This window comes from Piliocolobus tephrosceles, unplaced genomic scaffold, assembly GCF_002776525.5.
Source record: "Piliocolobus tephrosceles isolate RC106 unplaced genomic scaffold, ASM277652v3 unscaffolded_19, whole genome shotgun sequence".
Classification (NCBI taxonomy): Eukaryota; Metazoa; Chordata; class Mammalia; order Primates; family Cercopithecidae; genus Piliocolobus; species Piliocolobus tephrosceles.
The window spans coordinates 2,773,556-2,797,380 of NW_022300975.1; the positions used below are offsets into that span (position 1 = coordinate 2,773,556).

General features: G+C 41.6%; 1 protein-coding gene across 1 annotated transcript in view; it reads left to right on the top strand.

Moving 5' to 3' along the window:
- The window catches only part of LOC111542200 (myosin-15), a 143,072-nt gene that overhangs the window by 114,697 nt on the left and 4,550 nt on the right, over nucleotides 1-23,825 (top strand). The window contains 7 exon segments of the mRNA XM_023211420.3: nucleotides 1,250-1,374; nucleotides 4,199-4,314; nucleotides 10,283-10,475; nucleotides 10,721-10,924; nucleotides 15,456-15,581; nucleotides 17,705-17,875; nucleotides 20,586-20,690. Of these exon segments, the coding sequence (XP_023067188.2) occupies nucleotides 1,250-1,374; nucleotides 4,199-4,314; nucleotides 10,283-10,475; nucleotides 10,721-10,924; nucleotides 15,456-15,581; nucleotides 17,705-17,875; nucleotides 20,586-20,690 (1,040 nt within the window).

Here is a 23,825-nt window from a genome sequence, read left to right on the forward strand (position 1 = left end):
CATGAAAACCCTGAGATGCCCTGGAAGCAAGTTCATTACTGTTGGAGGCGTAAATGAAGCTTACTTTCTGTTGACCTACATAGTCTATGATCAAGGCACTAGCTGGGGACATGAGGGGTGCTAAAACAGTGGTTAGAAAACTTTAGCTACATCCAAACCAGCTGGAGGGCTTGTTAAAGCACAGATGGCTGGGGCCCACCCCCAGAGTTTCTGACTCAGTAGGTCTGAAGGATTTGTGTTTCTGACAGTTTTCCAGGTGAGGCGGGTGCTGCTGATCTGGGCACCACCTTTGGATTGGGATGGGGTTTGAATATTGAGTGAGCTTTTTCCAAAGCTCTCCAGGTGATTCTAAGGTGCAGTCAGAGTTGAGAACCTCTTCCCCGATTTTCTTCTTGATAACCCATCTTTAAGAGAGTGCTTATCAGAGAAGAATTTATTATGCAATGAAAATTTCTGTCTAACGTATTTGTCTTTGTAACTTCTAAAAATTCTCATCATATCACATCACAGCCCAGAATCTCAGAACCAGAGGAACAGGTGACTTATTGAGCTCCTTCCACCACCTCTGAACTGGGTAATTCTCTGAGCTACTTGGCCCTATACCACACCTCTTATGTACTAAAGGCAGAACTGACCATAACAATATCAGGTGGAAGAGGTTTTGTGACTTCTGGATGTCCTATTCTGTTTGTCAAAGGCTTATGTTCATGAGAGGCTGGGAAAAAACACTCCAGTGCTTGAGCTAAAGCCACTGTCTTCCTTGGGCCACTTCTGATTCTCTGGCCTATCTGGGGCCATGCCTTGGATGCTGGCAGACAGTGATCTAGCTTCTACTTTAAGTTCCTGTCTCAGTGTTGAGTGGTGACTGAAACAATGGCAGCCACTAGTGTTGATAGCTAAGCACTTACACTGGAAGGGTAGGGACTCCAGGTCTGTGTTCCTCCAGGTGGAACCTGGAATGGCTCTAATGAGCAGGACTGCCATGTAAAGTTGCAAAGGTTGTCCAGTGTACAATATTCTGAAGCACCATCCTCACCATTTGTTGTAGACAATTTTCAGATGGCAAAAGACTATATGAAAAAATGAATGCCTTTAAAATTTCTAGGTCCCATATGGGCTAGGTCATCAAGTTACCAAGGGTGGCATGAGGCCGCTGTTCCAGTGGGCTGGAACAGTCTGTTGTGCCTGGTATCATTGGTTTGAGACTGAGCCCTTTCACTAACTTTGGTTTTCTTACCTCTCTCTCCAGAAGAGATTTCTAATCTGACAAACCAGGTTAGAGAAGGGACCAAGAACTTAACTGAAATGGAAAAGGTCAAGAAACTAATTGAACAAGAGAAGACAGAAGTCCAGGTGACTCTGGAAGAAACAGAGGTATTATCACCAGGGAGAAAAGAAAGTTTTCACTGTGACAAGGCAGAAGATTTGCATTCTAGCAATAACAACAGCACCAACAAAAGGACATGTATTCAAATGTTTATTTACTATATGCTAGGCACTCTGCCAAATGCATACTTTTAATATAATCACCGTAGCAAACTGCTGTCCCCATTTTATAAAAGAGGAAATTGAGACTCAGCAGGATACACAACTGAATGCAAATCTCCTCATTGTAGTAAAAACAGGAACTATGTCTATCTCATTCGCCAGTTATCCCCAGTGCCCAGACCCTCACTACTCAACATGTGGCCCATGGACATCACTTGGAAGGCTGTTAAAAATTCAGAATCTCAGCCCTCTGCCCATCTCTGTTGAATCAGGATCTGCATTTTAACAAGATCCCTTGGTGGTTCATATGCACATGAATATTTGAGAAGCACTGGCCTAGAACATTGCCTGGCGTGTAGTAGAGGCTCAGTAAATATTTGTCAAATGTTGAATGAATAAATATTCTCATAGCTGTCCCCTCTTTAAAGAGTCAGTCACAAAAACTTCTCAATTTTTTTTCCCCAAAAACTTTTGGTAGTTTTGGAAATAAGATTCAAAGCAATGCTGTCAAACATTGGTTTCTGAAAGCTCATCTTTGTGCAGATTGACAGGAGGGTTTTCAGTGTTACCGATTCACAGTTCAGGAAAAGTCTCTGACTTTATCTCTGAGTGTGCATTAGCAATTGAAAGGACCTCTGAGAAGGTGTTTTGCCAAAGAAGGTAAACTAATGAGGAGGAAGTCGCCCTATCATGATTATTAGGTGGTTAAGAAGCCCTGTGTAGCCTCTTCTCATAGCTGAACTTCATCTTCCTGACTCAACCTTTGAGCAAGTACTCAGGCACATTCAAATACAGCCCTACCCTCCCACCAGTAGAAAATGAAAAAAGATTTTTGAAAGATGTGGCAGTCAGTGTTAGGTAGGGGCCCTTTGGAAGGTATGGTGATGGAAAACGAGACCCCAAAGGAGCGCTCTGTGCCAAACATCGTCTGTTACATTTACCTCACCATTATGATTCCAGAAGAAACTTGCCAAGCAAATGTTTCCATATTACCCTCCATATAGAGTTGTCAGGCAGCAGCTCTTGCCCTGTTATGCATAAATGTTTCCTGAGGCTATCTAACTTTATACAGACTCCTTTTGGTTGGCAGTGTGGTGCCCTCTAGCACAGCTGGTCCTTATACAGTTGGTAAACTTTGTTTTGTTTACTTGTTCCCTTTGGTTCTCTGGCTGTCCTGGCAAGGGACTTTTTGAAGCCACCACCTTAACTAAAAGAAGTAAATTTTATGATAGAAATTTCAAGCACTATGACAAGTCAATGAAAAATACAACTGGCACTGACAATGTTTGTCCTATATAACATAGAGGCATCTTTGTATATTCAGTTGATCGGCACATGGGTCAAGGGTGAGAATGACAGGAAGGCCATAGTGCTCAAACCATTTAGTACCACTAGATGGCAATACATTCTATTAGCATTTTCTCAACTTCTGTCATCAGCCACCTCCATAAATACTTCATCAACTTGGACATGTATTTGTAACATTGCGTTATTTATTTTCCTGGGTGAGCCTTTATGAGAAACTTTACCAGATTGTTTTAAAGCCATAAAACTCAAATTATCCCAGGTCGTCTTCCCTAAAGATTCACTTTCTCAGTGCATTTTAGAGGGTTAGAGGTGACAGTCTCCTCTTGAAGGAACTACACTATTCCCTCTGAGGAAACTGTTATCCAAGCATTTGTTTTTGAGTGTGCGTTAGCAATTTTATTTTCTTTTATATTGAAGGTAGTATCAAGAGAACATCAAGGGAGGTCTTATTAAAATTCCCATCATCTTTTTATTTTTATTTTAAAATTGCAACTCAGTTTTACTTTTTTACTTTTGGTTGTATCTGCTAAGCACTCCTCAAAAGAGGCTATAAAAAAATTACTTCTGCCTTTAGGACTGCCTGTAGCTAACTGACCACAAAATTGCATCACCCCTTATGCCCTTACATCATTGGTATTCTGCAAGTGCTTTTTGGGTTTCTTCTTTTATATACATTTTTAGCTTCAGGACAGGCTTTAAAGATTTAGCCAAACCTATGCTTTTAGAATTGAATTGCCTTTATAACATCCCTGCAAATAATTGCCTTAACTATATTTGAATACAGAAAGGGGCAGGGAATCTTCCTGCCTCTCAAAGCAATTCATTTGCAGTAGTGGTACCAATTATGGTGTTAATGGCTCACGCTGAGTGTTATGTGTCAGATACATCCTAAATTCCTTTATTTGTTCTTCATATGACAATATTTGGACACTACCATGTTGTTTGTTCTCTGAATGTGTCCAACTTTTCCTCTATCCCCTCGTGATGTCCAGAATTTAATAGAAGATTCTAGGTAGGAGTTAGCACCTTCCTTGTTCTAGCTCTGATACTTTTTAAAATTTATCCCATAGTTGGAATATGTTAGAAAAAGTCAAGAGTAATACATTAAAAAGCTTAAATATAGCCACAGACAAGACTCAAATTTTCTATTTTAAAATAGGCTTTAAAATTCTAGTTCTGGAGCTACAGCTGAAAGACCTAAGAATGTCAAATCTATAAGTGAAATGACAAATGAAAGCAGTTGCTTGTCTCACTGTGTTGCAATCTCTAGGGACCTGACTTGAACCTATATCTTTCCCAGTAACTCTAAGAGAGCTACATTAGCGACATATGTTTTGGGAAAAAAATAAAATTTTTGTCTAAAAGTGGACTTCATTTGATGCTTTTTATTTATGTATTCCAGGGAGCCCTGGAACGTAATGAAAGCAAGATTCTTCGTTTCCAGCTTGAACTCTTGGAAGCTAAAGCAGAACTTGAAAGAAAGCTTTCAGAGAAAGATGAAGAATTAGAAAATTTTAGGTATCTAAGATGATTTTGATATGTAACAATTATGCATTTCTGAATCTGTGACTAAACAGAGCTCATTATGTCCAGCTGTTTTTATGGCCCCTGTTGGAGTATTACCAAAGAAATTTAGTGTAACTGTATATTAGTATCCTTTATATATAATATCTATAATCATATATAGATATTCCTTTATACACAATTAGATATCCCTTTATACACAATTGTATATAGATATTCCTTTATATCAATAGTGGTGAGAGCTTACCACTATTGATATCAAGGAATATCTATATATAATTATTGCTGGATTTTATAATTTTCTTATATTTGAGGAACTTCTGCTGTCATATGAGACTCAAGATAACACCAAATAAGTGATTATATGTATAAGGACTATGCATACTGTCTGCATGTCTCTATAATGCCACTTTGTTGGGCATTGAGAAATTGACTGAAAATGCTGAGCCATGGAGAAAAAAATTAAAAATTCAATGCTGTACTTTCAGACCAGAGTGAAGTTTTCACATACCCCCTGCTTGTACCTGTAGCCATTTGTTTGAAGAGGAGCAGAAGCCAAGAGCTAAGCTGCTTATTGAATCCTTGTTAAAGCAGCTGAGTCTTAATAGTCAGGAAACTGAATTAGACAGGACTCACGGGTTGCAGAATTTTTTCTTAGCTCTGTCATAACAAGCTGATGACTTTAGACATTCCACTTCTTAGCTTCTCAGTGAAGTGAGGGGATAAAAGCAGCCCCTACATGTCACAGAAGGTGGTGAGGAAGATCAGTAGTCTGATGTTGGCAAAGCACTTCACACGCTGTAGATCAAAGGCACAATTATAAACACATGGAATTAACGATGATTATATTATCTAATCTGTTCCCTTAAGTCAATGCCATATGTCAGCAAGAAAAATCATTTGAGCCTGAGATTCAACTGGCAACTTACTTTCAATGTATTTGTTAAACCATTTTTTTTTTTTTTAAGAAAAAGGAAAAAAACCCCTGTTAACATGTTCAATTGAACTGACCTCTTTCCCATAGCCCATTTTTAGACAAAACTCTCAAGGGGGTCAATGTTTTAATGAGGATGTCAAGCCAAATTTGGCCCTCTATGTGCTTTGAGTTATCTTTGCTCTCAGTCACTGGTACTTTCTTCTATAGGACTGACTGTGGCGAGGAATTCTGATCTACTTAAGAGGTTCTGAGTCAGTGTCTAAAAGAATTTTTTTGATAAAGGGCAAAAACCTTGGGCCTGGATATTTGCCCTACTTCTTTCCACAAGGAATAAAAATGAATGTCTCCTTCTGCAGATTTAAAAAAAGCAACAAATAACACTGATTTCAAGTAATATCAGACCTGTGCCTATAAATAAACCCAGCTGAGGAGAAATGAATCCTCAGAGAGCCTGTGTCTCGTCAGGTACATCTGAATGTCGCAGAGCAGTTCACCAATTATAATAATCTTAGTGTGAAAAAAAGCCAGAGATCCAAAGAGCTAGGGCTGGAAGAAGAAAGAACTGAAGAATAGGCATAAGCCAGGAGGAGCTGAGAAAAGAAGGGGTGGGCTGGAAGCAGGGGGACGAGCTATTCATACATTTTAGTTAATGATTCATAATAACTATAATAGGTATATCCAGAAAGAAAAGATGAGCTTATTTTACAAAATATCACAAATACCAGCCCAGACCCTTTCTGCTCGGAGCATAGATTGTACGAAAATGCCTTGGTTTAATCTGATAGTTTGACTTTGGGGCTAGCAGGGCATCTTAAGGAAACTGAATAGAATGCCAGGAAAAACAAAATAAGCCAAGTACAAGATTCCAAGCAATCAAGGATAAGCCAGGAAAGTTATAGAACAAGGAAAATATTGCCTGAGGGCAAGATCAGGTTCAAGGTCATATGCCCATATAACCCATCATTAACTCCACAGAAACAGAAGGTTCCCAGGAAGACAGGACCTGGTGAGTAAGTTAAAGGGACCAAAAAAGCAAGAGAAAGTGACCCACAAGCAAAGGCAAAACCTTCATAGTGCAGCAAACTGGGTAACTCATTCAACTCATGCTCTGCTGCCAAGCCATGTCTTCCACTCTGGTGAGGCCTGATTCTGAATGAGCCCAGCCTGGATGCCTGTTGATGGTGAAAAGTACAAGCAGCTGGTATGTGTGTGATATGTTTCACTTGTTCAACAGATGTTGGAGTGCTTAATGTTCACCAGACACTGCCTCATATTCTAGTCAGGCTTTCACAGACACTTTTGGATGATAGGGTATTCTATTTATTTCTATAATAAATAAATAATGTTATAGTTGGCATAGGTTGAGGTAGGGAGGTGATGGTGCAGTCACTGATGGAAGGAGAAGAAGAGCTGGTAGCTGGCTTTGATCTTCCCATCTTATTAGACAGAGGAAGCGAGGCCAGCTTGAAGGCCTACTGCATGGCCCAAGACTGAGCTGACAACAGGTTGGTCAGGTGCATCCTGCATCTTCAGGTAATTCTCTGATTGGAGGAAATGTTGAATTGTGAGAGTCCTCACACTGGTCCACAGCCATGGTCTTTCTGAGCTGTATTCTGCTCTCCCAGATACACCCAGAGAGGTGTTTTTGAGAATGAGGCACTGAAATTCCTTATTCTATCATACTGCATTTGTTTGTTTTGGTTGATCACTGATTGAAAGGCCAAGCAAGCTTTTTCTCTGAAGGGTCAGATGTTAAATATTTTCTGCTTTGCTAGCTACATGTTTCGTTTGCCACAGAGATGTGGCAGTTACTTAACACTGTAGGTGTAGGTTGAAAACAGCCATAGACAATAGGAAACAAATGGGCATGGTGGGAGTTTGGCCCACAGCCCATAGTTTTCCCACCCCTGGTCTAGAGCCCCAGATACATAGTAATGTTCCTTCTGTAAAGTCCACTCCTCTGATCTCAGTCATGTCAAACTTTGCCACGTGGTCTTAATTTATATATACCATCTGACTTGGTTTCTTTTATTGTCTGAGTGACTCTCTGCCAGAATATGCTCAAATCTTTTCCCACTTCTAAGTAAAATATTTTCGAATGTCTTTGAAAATTGGAATCTCAAACTCAGACATGGTAGCAAAATAACTTGTTAATGATTTTAAAGCTGGCTCATATGTATTTGGATTAAGAAAAAATCCCTTATTTCTTTGACATAGATTAGAAATATCATAAGGAAAATAAATGACCTATTATTGCATTGTCAATGATTTAAATGCTGAACTAATGGTTTAAAATCATTAGCTCTTCAAAGTTCTATCATCTCGATTTTTCCTTGCATTTGGTTTTTTAAATTGTATTTCACATTTAGGAAAAAGAAGGTACTTCTTCCTTCCTATATTGCCCTTGGTCTTGAATGCATCATTTTTCTTAAAGAATGTACTTGAGGGAGTTTTCATTTTAAAGATTTCTTGACTCTGTATGAAATGTGTTGATTGTTTAGCAGCCATTCTCCAGGACTGTATTATACTCATGCCTCTTAAACCATCTCACTTTTTACTTGTCTTCAGGCACTCATGAAGTTTCATAAACAACTGTGGGAAAAGTGCAGTTTAAAACATGCAGTTTGCCTGCTTAAGTAGAATGTATTTCTGTACAGAGGATTTTGACACCAGGCTAAGGATGCTTCAGTGTTCCTGTGTAAGGAATGTCAACTGTGGCAAAAATGAAAGTTTCCCAGTGTAGGACAGATAAGCGTTTGACAGCTTTTGGTGATGTGGAGTGTGAGCATCCCTGTCCTGGTTTACTACAGGTGTCATCACAAAATGCACAGATGGGTGGCTTCAACAGCAGAAATGTATTTCCTTACAGCTCTGGAGACTAAAGGTTCAAGATCAAAGTGTTGGCAGGTTTGGTTTCTCCCAATGCCCCTCCTTGGCTTGCAGATGGTCACATTTTCACTGCATCCTCATCTGTTCTTTCCTCTGTGTACATGCATCCCCGTGTCTCTTCTTCTTATAAGGACACTAACTAGTCCCATTGGATTAAGGCCCCATCCTAACAGCCTCATTTAATCTTAATTACATCTTTGAAGGCCCTATCTCCAAATATAGTCATATTCTTAAGTCTTGGGGGTAAAGTAAGAACATATGAATTTTGGGGGGGACATAATGCAGTCCCTAGAAGTCCATATTAACTTTACCTACTGGGATCCCTGTAGGATTCTGATCTGGAAGCTGAACAAAAGCCCAGAGCCTAAGGACAGGCAGAAGACAGGTGCTCACATTGGACTCTGGAGTCAGACAGAGTTATTTTCTATACATTTCCATAATTGCTTCTAAGGCCTCCCTCACCAATGGGCAGAATGGGGGTCATGAAAAGTAGTACCTCCACCTGTCAACCAATTTCAAGCTCTGACCCCTCTCTTCCCCCTGTAGGTCGTATGCCTTTTTTTCTTTTTTTGAGACAAGAGTCTTGCTTTGTTAGCCAGGCTGGAGTGCAGAGGTATGAACTTGGCTCACTGCAACATCTGTCTTCTGGGTTCAAGTGATTCTCCTGCCTCAGCCTCCCAAATAGCTGGAACTACAGATGCATTCTGCCATGCCCAGCTAATGTTTGTATTTTTAGTAGAGACGGGATTTCACCATGTTGGCTAGGCTGGTCTCGAATTCCTGACCTCAGGTGATCTGCCTACCTCAGCCTCACAAAGTGCTGGGATTACAGGTATGAGCCACTGCGCTCGGCCTGTATGCTTTCTTGATCGACCTCACAGAGGTTAGGACACTGACTTGATGACAATTCAACATGGAATCGAATTCTGATCTAATCTAATTTGTGCAGATAGGTTCTATGAGAAAGAAGAATAGAAAGGCTTTTGCCTTCTCTGTTCTCTATTATCTGTCCAGCACCAGGTCCCTGTTTCCTGAATTGAGCTTAACAGGGCATGTGTCTATTATAGTAGTTAAACTGTCCTAACATTCACCAAATCTTGGTGACTTAAAACAAATAGAAGTTTATTTTTGCCTATGTTTGAGGCCATTGTGAGGTAGGATGAAGAGTGAGTCAATAACATTCAAAGTCATTGAAAGACCCAGGTTCTTTCCGTCTTGTGATTCCATGATCTTCTGTATGTGGCCATCAAGTTTGGCAGAAAGGGGGAAGGGAGAGTGCAGGAACTCACAAGTGAACATTTCTAGGGGCCAGCCCTGGAATGGTAAACTTCATTACTGCCCACAGTGCATTTACCAGAATCTAGTCACTATGTTCCAAACTAACTGCAAACAGTTTGGGAAATAAAAATTCCCATGGATTCTCTCAATTTTTTATTTTTTAATGGCCTTCCTAAACACATAGCTATTGTTTTCTGTCACTTTGCAAACACGTTTTTAGTTCTAGTTTTTGTTCTTAGGAAGGAATTTAAAGTGTTAAAGTAATTCAGTATCACACAATTGGTTTTGTCAGCCAATCCTTGGGTGTACCCTCAAACTCCTAGAGAAAGATAACCATTTTATTCTAGGAGAGTTATGTCTCCAGGCTACTGTAGCAGTGTTGCTGCATCTCAGGAATTGTTCCAACCTGAATGGCTTTTTCCTGCCTTGTTCAGATATTTTTCACCATTGAAAGTAGTTGAAATATTATGGCTGTCTGAAAGAGCATCCTTCCTTCATCCTTAGCCACCACAGGAAACCCAGGTGCTTGCCCTAGATCATCCTTTATGGGATATCAGATGAGACTAAAGCTGCCTCACAGGAACCTTGAAAAGCTTCTTGTATTTTCCAGGATTCTGCAGGGAAGTTGGTCTGGAAACCTTACTTAGTCCATTATGGAGGACATATACTCACTAACCTAACTTCTCATTCTCTCTGTTTTTAAAATAAAAGACCTTAGACTCATTTTGTTAGTTACTTAAAATTTTTCTTGGATTTTAGTTTATCTTTTCTATTTCTTGTACTGTTTTAAACATAGCAGGTGAATTTGATTAATCTGGATGTATCATTTCCCCCACTCCAACTGTTATTTCAAATTAGGAGGAAACAGCAGTGTACCATTGACTCCATGCAGTCTACTCTGGATTCTGAAGCTAAGAGCAGAATTGAGGCTACCCGGCTGAAGAAGAAGATGGAAGAGGACCTCAATGAGATGGAACTCCAGCTTAGCTGTGCCAACCGGCAGGTGTCAGAGGCAACCAAATCCCTGGGCCAGCTTCAGATTCAAATCAAGGTATTTTAAAACTGTAAGATGGGGTAGGGAGGGGTGGAAAATGTTTCTGCTTATGGAAGCAAACTAAGCAACAGATTGTTGTGTTCAGCAATAAAGATGAGGACAACAAATACAATCTTTCCAGAGAGAAGGAGCATGCTTACGTCTAAATACGTAGAACTATGGTCAGAGCATGCATACATAGGTGCATAGTATATGTTGAACTCAGAGGGATCTGTACTCCAGGCCCATCTTTTCTCTCACAGGACCTTCAGATGCAGCTGGATGACAGCACACAACTGAACAGTGATCTGAAGGAGCAGGTGGCTGTGGCTGAGCGGCGCAACTCTCTTCTTCAGTCTGAACTAGAGGATCTAAGGTCCTTGCAAGAGCAGACAGAGCGTGGCCGCAGGCTGTCAGAAGAAGAGCTCCTGGAAGCAACAGAAAGAATCAGTCTTTTCTATACCCAGGTGGGGCCCATATACTCTCCGTATTAGCTGGGCCAGTTGGCTGAAGGCAGTGGTTCCCACACTTGGACCATGCAGTTGCAGCCTTGGACCATGCACAGTCGCCCTGTTAAGTCTTGGATGTGCCTGTGAAGCACAGGGACGGGCTATGCAGCAGAGCCACAGTCATACTCTTCATTTATTCCCAAGTATGTTATTTCCTTCAGGCTGCCATAACAAAGTACCATAAACAGGGTGGTGTAAAGCAACGGAAGTTTATTTTCTCGCATTCCTGGAGGTTGAAAACCTGCAATCAAAGTGTCAGCTGGACCATGCTCCCTCTGAAATCTGTAGGGAAATACTTCCTTGCCCCTTCCTAGCTTCTGGTGGCTTACTGGCAATCTTTGCTATTCCTTGGCTTATGGATGCATCACTCCAACCTTCTGCCTTCACATGGTGTTCTCCCTGTGTCTTCACAGCATCTTCCCCCTGCGAGGGTCTGTTGCTGTCTAAATTGCTACTTTTTATAGGGGTACCAGTCATATTTGATTAAGTTCTACCCTAATGACCTCATTTTAACTCGTTTACCCCACTACTTCCCTTTTTCTAGTTTCCTTTTAAACAAAATAAGACCCTATTTCCAAATAAGGTCACGTTCTGATAAATTGGGGGTTAGGACTTCAACATATCTTTGTGTGTGTGTGTGTGTGTGTGTGTGTGTGTGTGTGTGTGTGAGAGAGAGAGAGAGAGAGAGAGAGAGGCAAAATTCAACCCATAACAATAAGCCTTATGCCAGAAGAATGGATTGTCAGGGCATCCACAGCCAGGATGCTAGGGAGGGAGGGATGAGCATCCCCTAATGTTCCAGAACCACTCCTGCTCCTGGTTCTCCTGCTCTCTCTAAGCCATGTGCTTCCCCAGCATCCCAGAATTAAAACAGTGCTCCTGCCTTGGAGCCAGGAAAGCCGTGACAATTCTGAGTGGCTGCTGACAGATATGATACGCTGTCCAGACTCTGGCTTCTAATGGAAGGTTATGTAAGTGACATGAAGCAAGAATTCTTAAATCCTTCTCTTTCTCCTAGAATCAGAAGAAGCCATAGTTTCCAGGACAAGCATCTACAGTAAATGGGTTGTGTGATAAGTGTTTGTAGGGCACCCCCCCATAACCTGGACTGGTATGGGTGACGTAGACACAGAATGTCTCCACTGTCCTAAAAAAATGAAGATTGAACTAAGCAATTGTAGTACACTGCTAAGAGTATAATGATAGAGCAAGCACACCCCTACAGAAGGCCTTCCTTGACAATCCAAGAGTTAGGTAGATGCACAGTATGCTTCGTCTGAGTCATGAAGGACATTTAAGAAGCCAGCCAGGTAGAGAGAAAAGTCAAGGGCAGAGGCATGGGGTGTGGGGGGAAGGAGTTTATGAGTCTAAGGGAAATTAACATGCTAGGGTATTGGCTGGATAGCCAGAAGGAGCAGAAATCATGCTGAGATAGGTAGGGCCAGGTCACCAGGGACCCTGAGCCTGAGACTGATGGAGTTTGAATTTTGTCTTGCAGCTCATGGAGATCCACTGAAGAATTTTGAGTAGCTAAGAGTGAAGTTATCAGATTTGCATTTTGGGAAGTTTTACTCTGGTGATTATTGTGAAGGACAGTTTAAAGCACCTAAGGGCAGAACTGCTACACTCTGGGGCATTCAGAACTATCTGTGGGATCATTTTGGTTGCCACAGTGACTGGGCAATACCACTGGCATTGAGTGAGTAGGGTCCAGAGATACCGAAACTCCTTCAAGGTGATATCCCAAGGAACTGTGCCTTCCAGAATGCCAGTTGTCCCCTACTGAAAAATACTGGATAAAAGAAAGTATGAACCAGAAATGTGCCTGTTGAAAGATGTTGCAATTAGTTTGTGCCTATAGTTTGACTTTTTTTCCCCTGTGTATGACACAATCCCATCTGGGTACCATGTGGTAAAGAACAAATAGTCTGTAGGTTATAGATCATTCCCAACAGGCTAACTCAAACATTTTTTTTCTTCTTCAAGAAAGTTTAAATACAATGAGTTGGATTCTTATAAAATGGACTATAGACTTTTAAAAAAGTAACTCATCCACTGTCTAGAGCAAGGCTTCCCAGCCCCTGGGCCACAGACCAGTACAGGTCTGGGGCCTGTTAAGAACTGGGCTGCATGGCAGGAGGTGAGCTGCAGGGGAGTGAGCTTTGCTTCCTGTCAGGTCAGCAGCAGCGCTAGATTCTCATAGGAGCGCAAACACTCGTGTGAACTGCTCATGTGAGAGATGTAGGCTGCGTGCTCCTTATGAGAATCTAATGCCTCATAATCTGAGGTGGAACAGTTTCATCCCCAAACCATTCCCCCACCCAACCCCCCTACCTGGTCTGTGGGAAAATTTTCTTCCATGAAACCAAAAGGGTTGGGGACCACTGTCTATAGTACTTAATTGCTATTGGTAACAAATCATTTGCCATGCATATCATACATAATAATGCACCAGTGGGATCCAATATGATGCAAAATCACTAGCCTAGAGCGAGATGAGGATCAGTTAGAGAAAAAGCATGCATAGAGAGGAGAGGATTTGGGGAAGAAGAAAATTAGGCAGGGGAGACCTGGTCTCTAGGGCAGAGTTTCTGAAACTTGATGTGTACATACAAGAATCCCTAACACAAAAAATGTAAATTCTCAGATCTCACCCCAGATCCACTAAATCAGAAGCTCTGCATTGGGACCTAGAAAGTGAACACGTTCTCAGGTGCTACTGCTCATAGAAAGACTACCTTTTGACCAGCACTGGTCTAGGTGATATTATATTATTCACAAGGACCTCTCCCCAACCTAAACCATGCTGGGGCACCTTGCAGTTACTAGAACATTATCAAGCAAAACATATTGAACCTTTTAGGGAGCCTTCTTAGCTACCTGCTGCATTTCCAGATCTCTAACCTAGGACTAACATATGAGGCTAAACTTATCTTTGACTGATTACAAGTGCCTTTTTCAAACCTGAGCTGTGACAGTCTAGATTACCTTTCTGCAAAACACCCCCTAACTCCCTTTCTCCTAAAAAAAATAAAAATAACAAATTAGAGAGTAATTCCGTTTGCAAAGATTTAAGCCCTTGTCTCCCTAGCAAATTTTAAATGATTCTATGTACAAACAAATTGGTATTTGTACTTGTACCTTCCTCTACAAAGAAATAGTTTCTATGGGGTCTGTGCTGTGAGCATCCAAAAAACACTTCAGGAAAATACAATTATTTCCACCCCATCTCTCAGGCCATGGCAGTGGAAATCTTGGAGGTATCCAGGGCCTGGCTCTCCATAAGGACAAAAGATGGCAGTCTTGATAAAGATGCTTCATGCCATAGAGAAAGTGGGGTAGATAGAACCAGTGATGCTGGAATATCATTCTTTTTTTTTTTTTTTTCTTTTTTGAGACGGAGTCTCACTCTGTCACTCAGGTTGGAGTGCAATGGTGTAATCTCAGCTCACTGCAACCTCCGCTTCCCAGGCTCAAGCAATCCTCTCACCTCAGCCTCCCGAGTAACTGGGACCATAGGTGTATGCCACCACACCCAGCTATTATTGGTAAAAGTTTTGGTAGAGACGGGATTTTGCCATGTTGCCCAGGCTGGTCTCAAACTCCTGAGCTCAAGAGATTCACCCCCCTCAGCCTCCCAAAGTACTGGGATGACAGGTCTGAACCACCACACCTGGCCTGGCATATCTTTCTATTTCCAGGTCTTCATCGTGCTACTGAGAAAGGCACTAGCCAGAGGCAAGTGAATGTGAAATGGATAAAGTGAAAGGAGAAATAAAAAAAATAGAAAGCCTATGCCTTTTATATACACTGTGAGTTTTCACACCCTCAGAAAAGCTGTGCTTCAAACACAGACCAAATAGCAGCAAAAGGATATTTGACCGCTAGTGTCACAACTCAGGAAGGAAAGAATTAGGGCAGCACCAACCATAGAACACAAAGAATCCTCCGTGGTAATGAGGGTACCTAAGGGCTAGAGGAGGAGGCTTATTCTGAACTACTTTCCCCACCTCCTCACTGTAAAGTAAGATAAGAAGGGAAGTAGAAAAAGAAGAGGAATGATTTTTTTTTTGTTTCTGGAGCAGCATACTGGGAGTTACAATTTTTATTCCCCAACCTCTGCCCCTCAGATGTCTGCAGTTGACCCCGACTTCTGCTCTAGAACACTTGTTTCTACCACATCCAAAAGCAAATGGCAGAGAAACATTTCCTCAACCCACTGAAAACCAAGCACATGTTTGCGGCTTGTGGGTTATCTAGATACCATTCCTCCCTTCTGATTCAGGCTGCAATCTCTTTAGTCCTGAACTTTTAATGGGTGAAATCCCTTCCATTCAAGTTTGATGGCAAAAGCCTTTTGGGGATATGGCTCACTATGATAAAATTTGCTTCTGGCCAGAGCTGACTCCCATTGCATGTCCTGAACAGCCCAGCTTGCATTTACATTGCTGGCTTTTACTTGCCTAACAGGAATGCTGCTTTTCTTTAGAACACAAGCCTCCTCAGCCAGAAGAAGAAACTGGAGGCTGATGTTGCCCAGATGCAGAAAGAAGCTGAAGAGGTGGTGCAGGAGTGTCAAAATGCAGAAGAGAAGGCCAAGAAGGCAGCCACTGAGGTGGGTCCATTGACCACCTACTCAATCCTCTCTCCCAGAGTTCAGTGGTGCAGTGGCCAAGGGGCAGGGGCACATCTGCAGCCAAAAAGTATTCCATTGATTTCCCATACAGCCAAGAGGAGGTTAGTCTGACCTCTCTGCCTCCCTATTCTCATCTTGAAAAATTAGGCCAATTAGCTCCTCCCACTAACATACCCTGGTGATGAAAAGGAGCAGTTGATTGCTATAAGCAAAACCTTATAAAAGCAGGAGTCTTCTTTTGTTTCGGTTAAGCCACTTTTCATTTGTGAATCAATATATCTAGTGTCTAGAAACAATTCTTTCTGTGTTTCCTTACAAAAAGCTATTTTTCCTAGGGTCTATAACAGTTTTATGATGATGATTTGGAAAGAATGCTTAATTCACTTTTTTTTTTTTTACAACCTGTACTACTGCTTGAAGAGCAAAATCAGGTTGGTAAAAAAGAGTTTCAGGGCTGCCATACCTTCTTTATTTTCCAGTTGTTGATGGCAGTGATTTTCCTAAATGATGTTGAACTCAGAGTTGGCTGCCAACCTTGGTGAACCTTTGTAGGGACTGAAAAAAGGCCACCCTCTGGGTACCTCCTGTGGGCAGATGCAGCACTTCTCTCAGAGGGCATGGTTAGCGGAAGGTACCACTGGGAGAAAGGTATTAGTGGAGGGGGAGGTTTGTGTGTGGCAGATTCAGCTTTGAAGGTCCCATTGCAGAGTGGGGCTCCGGCTTGGTTTCTGTCTCTGCTCACCCCTTCTCCATCAAGAGCTTTTGTGCAGCCCATCAAATGCACAACCACATGCAACAGCCCTGATCCTCCCACATGAAGGGAAGCAGATCCCCCCCACCCCACCCCACCCCCCGTTAAACTAGGAGACAGGACATTTGATTATATTTTACATTAGTCATTTTAAAATTCAAAGGAGGTAAAGAGCTTATGTATGTATTTGCTCAAGTTATTTAACACTTGGGGAACTAAACAAAACCATTGCACCAAATCCCAATCAGTTAATCATTGTAGAATCCAGCCCCCTCTAAGAATGGGCAACCATGCCTATCACTCATCCATTTTGTGTCAAGGCAATTATTCTGATCTCTGATGAAAACGAGGTGTGTGAAACCTTGAAGACGTTTGATGGCCAAGGGAACAAATATGTGTAACATTTATGAAAATCCACATAGGTAGAAAGGAATAAAAATAGCTGTTCCTGTTTGATAAATTTATGCAATCGTACATTATGAAGATGCTCTCTGCTTAATCTTGCCTTGATAAGATTTTCTTGACAGTGTGTTGAAAAGTGAACTCATCTCTGACCCACCCTCCAAACCTCCCACAGTTTAACTCTGAGTCCCAACCCCACATCACGGAACATAATTCATGCTTTGCCCTCACCATCTGCATGAAAGTCTCACACTTAAATTCTACAGATGGTTGGTAACCTGATAGACAGAAAAGCTTTGGCTGTGAGGGCCATGTTCTTACATTAAATGTACCTAGAGATTCTCAAAACAGTCCTTAACGATTGCATCGAGACACCAAGCCCTCGTACACATAGCCAAAGCCAAGAGCAGGCTTTACAATTAACCTTTTTCATGCCAGATTATTGGCAGTGAGAGCATCTGTTACTGCCAAATTCCTGGAGCCAAACTTGTTTGTGTAGTGAATCACAGAATTATAGAAGTGAGATGTGAATAGATTTTTGTAGGCACTTCTCCATATCTTTCCTGGTTCATTAATGTGAAACTAGTTACTTTATTCAATAATCAATCATCCCAGTGCTTTATTCAATTAAAAGCCGTTGCTTCAGTTGGTCATCTTTCTTTTAATACAGGTGTTGTATAATAATGTTCATATGGTTCTTCATCTTTGGTCTGTTTCCACCACTCCTTACCCTGTTCTCTCCTGTAGCTACTGCTGTCTCTATTGCGTTACTGTTAACAAACTCGAGGGTGGTAGTGGTTAGGGAGATTATCATGGGAAGAGATCACATATACAGAGGCAAGGTGCAGCAGCCAGTCAGACCAGGAACTGAAGATCATGGGTCAAAATGTTAAGATCAATTTACTGCTGCACTAGCTCAGTCCCTTTTTCACCCTCTCCCCCACCCCAGGCAGCAAACTTGTCAGAAGAACTGAAGAAGAAGCAAGATACCATTGCCCACTTGGAAAAGACGAGAGAAAATATGGAGCAGACAATTACAGACTTACAGAAAAGGCTGGCTGAAGCTGAACAGACAGCCCTGATGGAGAGTAGAAAACAAATCCAGAAACTAGAATCCAGGGTAGGAGTCTGGGTAATCATGAGGGCTTGACAGTCCCCAATTCAAGACCTCTTTGTCCTGGAATGTGACACCAGATCTGCCCCTCAACACACATACCCTTTATCACTTTTGCTTTTAGCACTTTCAGATCTTTAAGAGTGTCAGATCTCAATATATGCATTCATTCTTTGCTTGACTTTGGGTGAGCACATAGGACTTTCCTTGGACTGGATGAAATCTGACTTCCCTCCTGCTAATTAACAATACAGCTCTTCCTGCTCACCTCACCAGCTCCAGGCTCTCACTCCAGGGCTACCTGGTGTTTCCAAACACACCTCTGGCAATCTTGCTTCTGTGCCTTTGTTCCTGTTATTTCCTCTGCAGAGAATGCCCATTTTCTGACAGCCAGACAAAGGAGAGGGAAAACAAACTAAAATCAATGATCAAGAAAGACTCAGAGAAGATACAGTAAGGACTGATAGAAATGAAGTAGTATCTGCCTTCAGGGAGCTTAAAAACAAGTAGTAACTCATCTTGAAAATAAGATTTGTAAAATTATTGAATCCATTTTAATGACTACAGACAAGGCATATGATAAATGCTACAAGAATGGAAAGAATATTCAACTAGGATTCGATTGTTCAAAAGGGCCTCTGAAAAATAAGGTGTCACCTTTGCACATCTATGGTATACCCATACAATGGAATATCAAAGTACATTTCGGGGACCTCCATACAGTCATACAGTGAGGGCAATGTGGAAAGCGTATATCCTTTTGTTCAAGAAAGTGGGGGAATATGAGGGTGTACACATATGCTTGTATTTTCAAAATGAAATGGTAACAGGATAAATCAGAAAAATAAAAATGACTATCTATAAGAGGATAACACAGAGATGACAGTCGGACCTTCATAATGTGCCTTGTTTAGTTGTTTTGATTGGAAAATCATATAAATCATTTGCATACTTTATAATTAAAAAAACAAATTTAAGTCAAAGAAAAAAACTCAGCAGTCCCTAAAATTTTAACACCAGTGGAAGCAAATGAAGTTAACGATATATTAAATTGGGGGCATTAAACATACACAAGTAAGAATTATTCTCAGTGACCTTTAAACATAATGTTTTGTCCATACATCCCTCAATATAAGGACAAAATAACAAGAGAATGGCTAAAACCATACATTTATAACCTCAAAATACCAACATTTAATTGCTATTAGCAGTAAGACCATTGTTTATCCAATGACATATATAAGAACCAAGATTTTTGGTATAAGAGAAATGGCATATAGGTATAACATTTAAAAGTATGCATTTTTCCCCTAAAAAATACACGAAACTGTTTTTTCCAACTCAATTCTAAGATTTCCAGATTTTATTTTCAATTGCTGTTTGTTCACTATTATGGCCTAGAACCAGTGATAACTCAGTAGTAATGACTAGCGATGAACTCCTTAATATCAGATAATACTAAGGAATTATGGTTAATATTCTTAAAGACACAACCATGGTACCATCATTACCTGTTAGAATGATATCCAATAGTATTTACAGGTGGAATTACATGGTGTCTAGGATTTGCTTTAGTAGAGCAGTTTTTCCCCAAAGTGTTTTAATCACTTTAATTCCCCCCAAAATTCTTAACAAGTGCTTAAAAAAAAGTAGAAGGGCCTGTAAGAGCTCACGTCCCGACAGACAGAACTGTGTCAGGTTCCTGTATGACAGGTGTCAGAAGATTGCTTTAAATGGGCTTCATCCACAAGGAAGTTGCACACTTGCTCCCCTCCCTTCACACTGCACCTGTCTGAGGAGGGACGGGAGGGAAGAATGGCTCCAGTGGGGAGTAAGAGGTGGGGTCCGGTGCGCTAGGCACATTCATGCCTCAGGGCACTGGCCTTCCCGTCCTCAGGAAGGCTTCTTGGAGAAGCTGGCACTGGCCTCAAGGAGAAAGCAGGAAAAAGAGGATACCTGGGCACCCCAGCCAGGGGGAGCAGCCAACATCAACTCCCTAGTCCCTCTCCTGCCTTATTTCTCTCTGTGGCACTTGTCCCCATCAAACATAGCCTACATTTTACTTTGTTTTGTCTGTCTGCTTCCCCTCATTAGAATGTATGCTAATTCCGGGAAGAGATTTTTGTCTGTTTTGTTCACTGCTGTATCCTAGCACTGGGGTGTGGTATGTAGTAGGCACCTGCGTTGAATGAATGTTAAGCTCGTTTGTGTAACTCTATAAGGCTGCAGGCAGTTTGTCTGTGTGATAGCTCTCCCACAAAGCGGGACTGTAGGGTTGTGGGTGACATACATGTGACAAACTCAGCGTCCGATTTCTTTAGAGAGTCAGAGCTGGATGTAGAGAAAGCAGCTGAAGATTAGGTATTATGTTGACAAAATCCTCAAGTGGGCTACACATTGCTTACTCTCTATACTTACATATACATTCATACATACACTTTGGGTGTGATTTTGCAATTCAAGAAAAAAGCTTCTCATATCTGTGTGAATTCGCCTTTCACATATTTCAGTCTAAACAGTTCTTTTATGAATCCATAAAAGATCTCACTTTTGGCGAGAGAGTTTTCCCGAGACACTGTCCTGTCTAAGTACTACCAGAAATGGTGTGTGCATGTTCCCTTGACACTTTGCTGTCTTTCAAGTGATTGTGCCAGTTGGCAAATAGAAGGCCAGCCTTGCTGGCAGCGTGTGGTCTGAGGTCACGTTTTGGTTGCAGGTTCGTGAGCTGGAAGGTGAACTGGAGGGTGAAATCCGTCGCAGTGCAGAGGCCCAGAGGGGAGCCCGCAGACTTGAGCGATGCATCAAAGAGCTGACCTATCAGGTACTCCGGGAAACCAAACCATTCCCTGTTTGGCTGGTTGGGCGCTACCCTGCAGAAAAGTGCTCCTTCAAGCCTGAAATGGCCTTCTGGGACTCCTGCAGTTCTCTCTTCATCTTTGTTCTCCTTCAGCAGTAGACACTGACTCACCCTCCCAGAGCTCCTGTGCTATTAGTGGTTTGGATCAGTCTTTTCAGAGCTCTCAGGAAACAAAATGTGAGCGGCAAGTTGCAATTAGAAGTGAAAAGCTATTTATACCATCTGGATTTTTTCATACATAGTGTTTGCAGTGCTTTCATAAAGATGCCTTCCTGTGAGTGGCTGAGTGAGAACAATGTGTAAATGAAGTTAATGGCAGAGGCTCGGGGTGGCTACCCAGCTGGCAGGTTACATGGGATGCTGACTCAATTGGAGCGGGGTGCATTTCCACTCCTATTTTCTGGTTGCACAAACACTCAAGGCCACTGAGGACACTGTTGCTAGTGCCAGGTGGAAACAAAATACTAAAGAGAGACCTCTGAAGCTTTCTGAATCTCACCTGTTGACTAACATTGGTCTCAAGCAATAATTGAAAAGAGGTGGGCAGACTTCTTACAAGTAACTAATGCATTTCTAAAGTAAAAATATCATCATTTACATTTTTCACTTTCAATCATTGCTTCCTTTTTCTTTCTAATGCAGCCAACATAGATTCTCTGATAGCAGAGGCACTGTATTGTTCTCCCCTCTAGGGTCTGGCATCCCCCTGTCACACAGTAGATGTGTGATTTCCATTGTTGAACACAGATGTTATAAGTCACTTTCCAGCCCTCTCACACTGCACATGATAGCTTATCCCAGCTCTCTCACACTGCACATGATAGCTTATTCCAATACAAAGACAAATTCGTTTTAGGCACCCATTTTTACAGCTTCCTTGACAAAGCCAATGCAAGATCTGCTTAGTACTGATTCTGGTTGTACTAAGGCTGAGTTGTTAAAGATGTCAAAGTCTTCTTCCCTTGCAGCAGGAAGGATAGATAAGAAAGCACAGCACTTCAGAAGCATCATCTTGGGCTAATTAAGACGAAATGAGTGACTTGCACAGCTCTTTTATTATTAAGTGATTCCTTTTGTAAGATGAGTTAGTCTGACACTTCTTTAGACCATGCTAGGTATATCAAAGCCACTGAGAAGTGGGCCCATGGTATGTATGGCTAAGTAGGTAAACACCTTGGGAACTTAAAAGTTTGCTATTCTACTCTTCTTTTGAGGAGGGTGGAGAAACCACCCATGTTGATGGTGTGAAATGCTGCTTTAATGTCTGGATTTTTCTTTTTATTTTCCTATTGATTATTCTTATTGTTTTATTCTGTAAACAACTTCATTATAGAACAAAAAACCAAAGTTACATATTTTATTGGTTTTCATTGTCCCAAAGAATGCATTCTTGTTCCATTGTGCATTACCCTTGTTTCTTCATTGTAATAATCCTAGTGTTTCTCATGTACTAGAATGAGGTGCATTTATTAATTTCTTCCAAGTGTCTACAGAATGCTTATATAGGCCTATTTTCTGCCATCAAATCAGCTAATATCTATTAGGCTAGACCCTGTCAGTTTAAAAAGACATTAGAGGACACTCCACATTTCCTGGTACTTGATTTTGAAATATTCAAGGTTAATGCTGAGTCATTTCAATCATCAAAATAACCACCAGGACAAGGAGGCAGGGTGTTTGGTGATAGCCCATTCCTAGGTGCAATTAAAAATGTCATTTTGAAAGGGACGCAAATATCATTTTCTTAGGAGAAGTCCTCTGGGAAGATTCTGCTACCGGAAAGGAGTCAAGTGTGGTCCCGCTCCATGGCAGTTCTATGACTGGTCCCCATGCCGCATTTATCCTCTCCTTTATATCCCCCTAGCATTTGGAAACTTGTCCTATTTTCTCTCTCCAGCACCTAGAAAAATGTGCTATAAAGCAGAACATAAGATTAGGTACTTGTAGTTGCTATAGAAGGTCAAGATAGTTCGTCTTCCCCTCACTCTCCACCCACCTACTCAGTTCTACCATCAACTACCTCCTACATCTAGGAATCTGTGTAGATATTATTTAATCTTTACACATCTAGTCAAGAATGTAGTATCATTTTTAGGGATAGGGAAATACAATCTGGTTAAGTTGCTGTGTTGAGAGGGTTCTCTAGGAACCAAATGCCAGGATAGAGTTAGATGTACAAGGGATCTATTAGAAGTGACATCTATGAAAGATGGAGATGCAAGCAAGCAGGATGGGGCAGAGACATGAAAGGAGGCTGAGGGAGGAAGAGGGGATGGGAAGAGTGTCAGACTGTAGTGCAGCTCTGGGCAAGCATCCAGCACGAAGATAGCCCAGAAAGGACTCCCACATTGGGCAGAAATGGCCAGACACTAGTGACTTCACTGTGCCCAGCCATTGCCTGGGGGCTGCCTGGGAAGTGTATGGCCTCAATGCTAATGCCGTGGCAGGTCTCAAAGGCACTACAGTTGGAGATTATCAGGTAACGGCACTTCTTACAGCTGGATGGCAAGTTCTTTTCTTGATGGGAAATCTAGGACGTGCATAGCCATGGCCACCAGTTACTCAATGCCCCATAGCTAAGATGGGAACCTAGGCCTAACATCAGTGGCTTTGCCTTCCCATGTGGGAGGGACATCAGGAACATCAGCAACCACTTCTAGCTTTTTTCAGTTTTCTTCTGTGTGGCCTCCTTTACCACCAATTTACTCTCCTCTCAGTAAACTGATTGTTAGCAATTAAACTTGTGTTGATTTTATAATTTACTGTAAGCACATAATGCTACAAATTTTTTGAATTTCATAAACCTGAGAAGTCGAGGGATAGGCAAATGAAAACAAAGAAGGGATTTTATTTGAACCAGACTTGTCTCAGTTCCCCAACTAGGTTCTTTAATATATATTCATCCCTGTCTCCTGATGCTTAAAATTAGTAATTAATATCTACTTTTATATGGTACTTTAAGGTGGTGTGTGTGTGGGGGGGTCTGCATTCCAGATGATGAGAACAGCTTGGCTAAACCTAAGGAGGACAGAGTAAGCAGGGGAGCTCTGCGGAAACAGGAGAATGTGACCTGGTTGGAATGGGTTCGTGGTGGTGGGG